General features: G+C 38.8%; 1 protein-coding gene across 5 annotated transcripts; it reads left to right on the top strand.

The window, feature by feature from the left end:
- Positions 1–884: 884 nt before the first annotated feature.
- On the top strand, positions 885–8681 carry LOC122886459 (acyl-CoA-binding domain-containing protein 5A-like). Of its 5 annotated transcripts, none has more exons than XM_044218683.1 (14): positions 891–1072; positions 1353–1474; positions 1820–1943; positions 2321–2393; positions 2922–3072; positions 3257–3295; positions 3686–3916; positions 4500–4715; positions 5692–5807; positions 6418–6604; positions 6780–6988; positions 7245–7295; positions 7576–7691; positions 7805–8681. In XM_044218683.1, the coding sequence occupies exons 2-14, from the start codon at positions 1393–1395 to the stop codon at positions 7815–7817; spliced, it is 1608 nt and encodes a 535-aa protein (XP_044074618.1). In that variant the 5' UTR covers positions 891–1072; positions 1353–1392; the 3' UTR covers positions 7818–8681. The 5 variants fall into 5 exon arrangements, 4 of the variants coding, with proteins under 4 accessions (XP_044074618.1, XP_044074619.1, XP_044074620.1 ...); XM_044218684.1 differs by having other exon boundaries at positions 892–1072; positions 5692–5786; XR_006380355.1 differs by lacking the exon at positions 6780–6988 and having other exon boundaries at positions 885–1072.
- The last annotated feature ends 769 nt before the right edge of the window (positions 8682–9450 follow it).

Raw genomic sequence — 9450 nt, 5'->3', positions numbered from 1 at the left:
GCCGGTGATTGGCTGAGAGGCCAAGGAGAAGAGCAGTTAGACCAATGGCATTGCACTGTTATACTCACGTATAAGTCCGCAATAAAAAATATGTTCAAATAATAATAACAATAATTATTGTTATTATTATAAATATGTTATTTATGCGGGAATCTCATTTATATATTATGTATCATATTTCTTCCTCCCTTTTTATTATTTTTCCTCTGAAAAAAAACCCCACACATACACAAAAATACACACAATAAAATGTGTCAATTAAAAAAAATCATAAAATCAGATCAGATCATATAAAGGCACTAATGACTCGCAGAAGAGCACATATCTGTAAAGGTGAGGATACATTTTACACTTCCAGCACAATAACTAACAGCCATCACAATTACTAACATAAATGGAATATCTAGCCTAAAAACATTATGGAATTTCATATATTCCATAATAGTTTAGCCTATTTATTGAAACACTAGTCTAAATGACTCATCAACACAATATTTATAAGCCTTGATAATTGTAGTTGGAGAAAGGTAGTAGCCTACATAAATAGGCCCACTTTTAAAAACTTTTTTCTAAACTATGTAATTCTATAATTTTCAGAACGACGCATTAAATATAACCTAACAATACAACTTGGAAACTACAGATTAGAAATGAACCTACAGTACAGAAACCCCTCTGTGATTCTAAATGAGATAAGAAAGACACAAGTTTTAAAGGCGTGCTATTGTCCCTGTAGGGTAGCGCACCATTTTTCGTTAAAAAGATTTTGCATAAGGCCTACACTCCTCAGTGCTATTTTACTTTTAAAGGAAAAACCTCTCGGCACTACATTCCCCATATATCACCGCGGTTTAAATACCCGAGAGATGAGAGGGGTTTGTGGGATTTGAAGGAGTAAGCGTTGAGTCTCAAGCAACCATTTGCCGAGGTTTTGCTCAACAGAAACTACATTTCCCGGATATATTTAGTCATCAAACGTTGACTGTTTGGCTCAGCCTTGTCTAGATTGGCTTTCTGCTGCATATTGCAGACAGATGAAATAATTATCGCACCGGAGAATATGAACTTTATGGTGAGTTTCTAACAAATCAGCCACAGAGGGAATCATTTCTGTTAAAGAATATAGTCTATTAGCGCTAAAGCGCTATGGGCCTATTACATAGACCAATCGTATCCCTAGATTATAGGACAGATATCTAGATATCCTAGATCAATGAGGAAACAGTCTTCCTCCTTATAAGACAAGTTGCAGCTAGCTGCAGTGATGACCAAAATGTGTTGAAGTGTCCCTCGCTGAACACTTTCGGAACGGCTTCGCTTTGTCCAATCATTTCTTCATATTCTCGTTCAAGATGTGAGGACTCCTTCGTGTCATCCTTGTTGGGACTCAGCATGGCGCAGGAGGAGGACAAACACAGCCTGAAGGCGAAGTTTGCTGCTGCAGTTAAAGTGATCCGGAGCTTGCCTGAAGAAGGTGATAACTTTAAAAAAAAATGTTTTCTTCTATTTTCTTCTATTCCTATTCTATGAATGTTAAGTGTTCAGTTATGTGCTTTTATGTGCTCGGTCTGTGCTTGTTAGTGTGGAAACACTCTGGGTGATTGACCTACATGCAGAGCATTTAAGAGCTGTCACTCTTGGCTAACCCTCTATTGATAAAGCTGTTAGAAGGACAAGAGCTGATTAACTGAATCAGTCCTTTCTCAAGTCTAATAACAAGTCACGTTGCTAACGTGTATCTCATGCTTTTATTACATTTTCAAGCTGGCCTACACATGTATGTTTTTCCCCTTGGTAATTTGCTTCCTTAATGTCTCAGGTCCTTTCCAGCCGTCTGATGACATGATGCTGATGTTCTATAGTTACTACAAGCAGGCCACCCTGGGGCCCTGCAGCATCCCCAGACCAACCGGCTTCTGGGACACCCGTGGCAAAGCTAAATGGTAAGTACTTATAATATGCTCTTGTAATGCAGAAGTAAATCTAAATTCTGAGTTATGGCTAGTGGCCACACAAGAGGCAGAGCGGGTGCAGGTGGATGGATAAGATCAATAATGTTATCAGAGTCTCATCCCCTGTCCATTCAGAGCCCAGGACAAAGGCACAGTCACTTCACATGCCTGCTATGCCATTGTTCCAAATCCATTTTAATAATACCCAAATATTACTACACAATACTGCAGGCATTTCCAATGGATAATCCTGCAGTAATACAGAATATATTAAGTTTGGTGAGATTTCTGCGCCACCGTAACATTTTCAGTTATTGTTCACTTTCTTCTCAGTGCTCGAGTGTTGAACTAAGACTTTGTGTTGCCAGGGATGCGTGGAGCTCTTTAGGAAATATGACAAAGGAGGAAGCCATGAAGAATTACGTCGAGGACATCCAGCTGGTAAGTCCTTTCAAGGAAAACCAAAGCCGAATAGAAGCAGCATGCATAATAATAAACAGTAAATAAATGTCCCATCAGCCTCAACTGTAGTTTGTGTTTACTGCTAATTAGAATAAATGTTAGCATGCTAACAGGCTAAACTAAGATAATGAACATGGTAAACATTATACCTGCTGAACATCAGCTCAGTACAGCCTTGCAGAGCGGCTTTAGACTCTTAGTCTCGTTCATGAAAAATGACTCACTTTATCGTGTTTTATAACGGCAGAGACTCCTTTTGTAAATGGTGTGTGTGGCATTCAGGTCCTCCAGTCACCAGCTGTTTTTAATCAACTGCTCCAACAGATAAATCAGTCAGCCTTCGCTATATATAATTACATCTAATGAACTTGTTTTGTGGTGACTTGTTGACAGTCTTATACCACACCTATTTATACAAAAACATGTTTTATTCTGCCAATTTCAAATGATGTGTGTTCTTCCAATCCATTTTTAACATGAACTTTATTATTTATGTGTGGCTGTCAGATTTTGGAGACCATCCCAATCTCAGATGAAGTGTCCGACCTGGTGCAGAAGCTTGGCAACTTCTACACTGAGGTAGATGGGGAAGGAGAAGAAGCTGGAGAAAATGAGGTGGACAGGAGACCCTTCACCAGGCCTTTTGCACAACATGCAGGTAATGTACATGATCAGCGATGCCATAATAACTCCACACTGGAAGGCACATCAAAGGAAAAAAGAATACGATCCAGGGAGGACTCTGCTGCTTAAGTCGGGGTGTAGAACTGCTCACTTTGTTAGTCACACAGATGACGTTTTTTCAAATACTGAGCTTGTCTCACGTGTGTTTTTATCACTAGATGAGCTGGTCAAACCATTTAAGAAACCAACAATGGAAGGCAAGTCTTTGGTGTTCGTAGTAGCTGTAGAGTTGATAGATTGGTCCCACTGTGTATAAGCTTATTTTAACCTAATTAAGTTGCTTTCATTGCCGTTTCATTTGACTGACAAAAGATAAGTGTACATTGTCCTTGTCTTACACTGCAGGAACTGTAAGAAATTAGATTGTTAGATCGTTAGCGTTTCTTGTCATGTATGTGCTGTAGTCGGTTGTTGGCTTAAGTTGTTATTTGCACTTTGTGGCGTAGATGTAGCGTGTAGAAGCTGTGAACCGCAAAATGTTCTGTCGACCAACCATCTGTGTGTATGTCTTTGCTTTGTGTAGATTTACATTGTGCAACGTATGCTTTGATGAAGAGTTAATCAAGAGTGTTTCCCTCACTGTTCAGGCTATGGGGATCTGTGGGATGATATACAAAACCTCCAAGAAAATGACAAAGACAGCAGTGTTCATGGCATAAGTGTCAGTAGCAAGGAGGCAGAGGGAAGCAAAGAAAGTAGTGAAATCGAGAGAAAAGAGGAAAGTAGCGATTGGAAGAACAGTGAGGAAGAGGAGAGTGGGGATGAAGAAGACAATACAGACGACGAAGACAAGGAGGAGGAAGAGGAGGAGGAAAAAGGTACCACCTGTAGTTGTAGTTGTTAGCTGTTTTGTTCTGTGAAGCTTCTGTGAAGCTTGCTGTCTTGTAGTTACACTCTAAGCCAACAAGACAAAATTTTTGAAAAATGAATCTACATATTTGTGACCTTTTTGTGTATGCACTACTTTATTTAAATTTTCCTTTTTATTCTTAGTTTGAAAGGGAAGGAGAGCAACTGTTTGAGTGTTTGTGCTGTGTTCTTCAGTTGGTCATAAACTCGCAGAGTATTAAGTGACAAAAGACCAACCAGCACACATTTATTTTTTTCTAAGAATAAAAGTTGCACTATAATATGACACTCTTGAGTTAATTTTTTTAGGGTGCAAGGCGTACATAGTTTCCATTTAAAGTAATTGAATGTGATGTGTTTTCCCTCTGAATACATTCATATAATGAGAAGAGTATTTCAAGGAGATAAAGGAAAAAGTAATTTGCACTAAGTACATCCAGGTTGCGATATGACTAGACGAAGGGTGCATAAAAAAGAACTGCACTTTTTGGAATGCTTTGTCATACTCTCTCTCTCTCTCTCTCTCTCGCGCGCGCTTTTGTATTGTCTCAGACTGGAGTCCTGACCCGACGCTGCTGATGGTGGAGGACAAGAGGTGGAGGTCTGACACCAGGGGATCCAGCAGCAGCATGGAGCCCAGCATGTCCTCCTTCACCAATGGGACACACAGCTCCCTCAACAGCGAGATGGAGGAGGAGGAACTGGCCTGTTCCATAGAGCCCAGTGTGCAGTATAACTCCTATATGCACTTTAATGGACACCTGGGGGGTAAGATTACACAGTAATACAAAAAGTGTATATATAATTGTATAACACTATATATAAAAAAGCACAAGATTTGACAATGCATACGCTACACTCTTCCAGATTCCTTTTGTGTAAAGCCTTACATACTATATCCTCATATACTATAAGAATGAGATAATGTGAAACCTAAATTTTCCCTGTGAGAAAATGTTCTTGTTGCAGCGGCAAAAGCAAGAGCACATAAAAGAGAAAAAAATAATAGGTGCAAAAAGGATGCAAAATAATCAGCAAAAAGAAAAAAATCTGAACAACTTATAAAATATATAAAGGTGTGAACATGTAACACATTTACTGTGAGTCATACTGTATAGTTATGTATAGCCCATAAGGTTAAATATACTGCTGTCACTTACAAATGCTACCAACAGTCTCTATAGGCTACTTAAGCCTGCGATAACTGATGTTTTTGGCCACTGGGGTTAGTTGAAAGAAGCTGTGAACACAATACTGACATTACCACCTTTTAAGTTCATATGGCAAACTTTTTTGCAAACATTTTTACACATCTGAGCAACATTAGCATTCATTTGGAGTCATGTTTCTAGCCACCTGGTAAGTTCAAAATTCACTCTCCTTTTAGCTCTGTTTTGGTCTCCACCAACTCCTGAGGGAAATATCTGGCTCATTAGCTGCTAAATGCTTCGCTATGTTCAGTTTGTCTTTTTGTTGTTGTAGATAGCAGAAAATTATTCTATTAGAGCGGTGAGACGGAACTAAAACTAAAATTAAGTGTAGGAAAACCAAAAGATTGACCTGAAAGATGCTAAAACGCTCCATATCTGAGGGGAACTGCAGTGTTGGGTGATAATACTCTATGGGTTTGTCACTAAGAGCAACCCCTTTCACATACACACTCGATCCTTTGTTGTTATATAAATATTTATTATAGCCATGCTGTTCATTGTTCATTATTGTTGGTGTGTTTTTCACCATTTAGATCATAGCAATGCTGTTCCTGAGAAGAACCGCCGATCCACAGACTCAGATAATGAGGAATTCTGTGACTCAATGGAACATCTGGCCATGGAAGAGGTTTGCTGTCCCTACTCCAAAGTATGCACCACATTAAAGGATTAGCTTTGACATTTTAGAAAATCTTTACCAGATCGATACCACTCTCATGTCTGTTCACTAAATATGTAGCCAGAGCCAGGAGACAGTTAGCTTAGCTTAGCATAAAGACTGGAAGCAGGGGGAAAGAGCTGAGCTACGTCTACCAGCACCTGTAAAGCTCACTATACGACAAGACTCCAGGAAATCATTGCCAAGAAATAGTCCAACACATAAACCCTGTAAAAAAATAACACATGTTGTTTATACACTTTGGTTTTTGTACAGATTAAACTAGTTTCAAAGTTTTAGAGCTTTAAAAGTGCTTGTAGGTGCATTTCTGAACTTCAGACAGAGCTAGCTTTATGCTAAGCTAAGCTAAGCTAAGCATCTCCTGGCTTTAGCTTCATATTTAATGGACAGATTTGAGAGCGGTTTCGATTTTCTCTTGTAACCCTAGGCAAGACAAAGTGTGTTTCCCAAAATGTCAAAGTATTCCTTTAATCATGTCAACATTATAGAAAAAAAAGTCATAAAGAGTTACAAAGTAAAACGAAAGTTGAATGTGTTCTGACCTAATTATGGCTATTCAAGCTATTCTTTTCCTACCAAGGGGCTGTCTACATCCAAAATGCTGTCACCCGGATTAGGAGCTGCCTCAGCGAGGCAAAATGATCTTTGGTTTGAGAGCAACACTATCCTGAATGGAGGAGTGGATCAAGTACTCATGGGAGATTCCTACCTTAGAGAAGGGACTAGTACAAGCCAACACAACAGCTCTTTGTCAAGAAGAGGGAGAGGTGAGACTACAGTAGTCGACTTTGATTTATACTGACACTGTATCCCTAATTTACCTTTCTCCTAAGATGTGCACTTAGTTCATCCTCCTAAGCATATAAAGGCACCAGATACTGTAAAACACAGCACAGTTGCATGTTGTAGCATTAAGATGTCACATTCTGACTCCTGTTTCAGGTTCTCAATCGCCAAGGGCAACCTGCAGCTCACAGCGGTGTGCCAGTGTAGATGCTGCCTGCTGTTGTGTGTCACAGAGCAAACATCCTGTCAGTGTTGCCAGGGGAAATGTCAATGAGCAAATAGCTACAGCTCTGCTGAGGCTTCAGCATGACATGGCCACTGTGTTGCACAGGCTGCACGCTCTGGAGGCGCTTACAATATCACAGGTGAAAGACGAGGGGTGTTAGCCACATAATGAACGCCACGATGATCGAGACAGTCACTTCTTTTTGCTATCACACGAGCTGTTGATTTTTTTTTTTTTTTCTTTTCAGATTTTTTAAATAGAAAAAACACATTATACTTATTTATTTTACTTCAGGCACCTGTGTACTGAAATGTTACATTGTTGATGACAGTCTACATGACAATTTATTATATATTTATTGATGCATTTCTATATTTTCTGTTAAAACTTTTCAGTCCAGATCATCTTCACCAAGGCAGGAGGACTCCCTACCTGTAGCACAAAAGGTCCTTAAAATACTGTATTTTCTCAAGTTTTATTTAAGACACAGACACCAGATTTAAAAACTCTGTATACCGCCACATACAGAGAGATTTACCTGGTGGTGATAGGCTTAATCAGCATTGTTTGAACTTGTTTGGCAAGGGCTTGAATGTAACGGACGTTCATTTATATGCAAAAGTCCCACACTCTAGCTTTAAAATTGAAAATGGTTTTGTTTTTTATTATGCAATTTTATGACCAAGTAACAAACAGTCGCTTTAATGCAAGTTTCTGTTTTCATAGTTCCTGAGACCCTCCTGGTGGCCTTTTGACTTCTGTCCACTCACAGTGGTGTTGACTGCACTCTGGCCTCTGATTGCTCATTGGCTTGTCCAGGTTTACTTACAGCGGAGAAGAAGGTGAGCAAAATACTAATGAAAAATGCCCTGGTCTGTTGTCACTAATTTCTCTTGTTTGCTTTATAGCCCTACTACAGACTACTAAAACTCTGTCTCACCTTTTCTCCTCACAGGAAAATCCGCTGAATTGTCTGACAACCGTCTGCATCAATCAAAGAACATGAACCCGGGATGAAACTGTTGCACTTTTGTTGCTTTGTGGCTTTGTCAAGCCACCGCCACACACGGAGTGTAATGAGACACCAGTAGAAATGGAAAGGCCACCTTAGATAAACAAATAGTCACACAGGTGTTTAAAGGGAGACTTGGATTATGACTTAATGGATACATTTTAGAGGGAAGATTTATGCATTATAAATGCTAGCACATTTTCTTTATTACAGTTAGCTTAGCATTAGGTGGTGATCTTATTTATGACATGTCTCAGATCACTAGGAATTCAATGTACACATAACTCACATAACTGAGTCAACTTTAAATTGAAATGAATTCATGATCATACAGTAGCTGTGGACCTTAAGCGATGGGTTTTCCCCCATTGTCATTGCCAGTTATTTTATGTATTGTACATTTCATTGTTTATCTAGGTTTTGTTTAAAAATTTAAAAATATTGTTTTTGTCAAACAATATTTTTTCCTGATAACTAAGGACATCAGCCTTTTATTGTCCAAAATATAGAAATATTTTAGGGGCATTTCTTTTTAGACCAAATAGACATGGTGACAAATATGGTTATTTATGTGTAAAAGTGTATATTTATTGTATGGCTTCAGTGCAATAGTATCAAAGATTGCACTTTTGCAAAAAAGTGAGCTACAGAGTAAGGACAATCTATATATTTATTCTTGTGTCATGTCAGCTATACAGTGAAAATGAAGAAGAATACTCTGTTTACGCAAGGGTGTCGTGCTTTAAAATATACAGGTGTAAAACACAAGTATATGAAGCAAATTCTGACACCCAATAAACACATTCTTGGGACAAACACATTTTCTGTAGTGAATCTTTTGTTTTGACGCTCAAAGTCGAGATTAACGACTGGAACGATGGGACTGCTCGTGAATAGGGGATGTTTACTGTCTGCTGTCTTTGTTATTCCTGATTATCAGCGTGAGAAACCGTGAGCTGAAAAATATAAGTGGTAACTTACAGAGACAATATCGCATCTACCACATTTTAGACTACTGTAAATGAGCAGAATACTGTTAAAATTGTACATTAACGGAAGCTAGATAAATGGGACTTAAGCAAGGCCAGAAAAGGAGAACAGATTTCAGCAGGGATGCAAAGTTTGTCACAACACGGTAGAGGGCATATCCAGATCAGTTATTGATTATGGATGCATGGCTTATGGATCAGTTATAGTGATTAAACTGGATATAGTACAAGTTAAAGCCCTAAGAATATGAAGTGGGGCATTTTGTACTTCTCCAATACCTGCCCTGTTGATAGAAATGAGATGAGATAGAGATGCCCTTGGAAATTAGACAATATAAACTTGGATTGAAATACGTGGTGAAAATAAAAGGACATGGTGAAACACTTGTCTGCTAGATCAAAATTGGGAATTCCTGGGAAGAGCGAGAAAGGTCAAGACAAACTTTGGAAATAAGCTAAAATCTAAAGCGGAGGAAATTGGTACTATATTAATGTGTTCCCTCCAGTCTGTTGGTTAGTTGTACCATCATGGCTAATCCCAGAACCTGAAGTTGATCTACACATACTGAATAATAACAAGTCAAATATATCAGAGGATAT

Source organism: Siniperca chuatsi, linkage group LG13, assembly GCF_020085105.1.
Source record: "Siniperca chuatsi isolate FFG_IHB_CAS linkage group LG13, ASM2008510v1, whole genome shotgun sequence".
NCBI classification, from domain to species: Eukaryota; Metazoa; Chordata; class Actinopteri; order Centrarchiformes; family Sinipercidae; genus Siniperca; species Siniperca chuatsi.
This window is presented reverse-complemented; position numbering and strand designations above follow the sequence as displayed.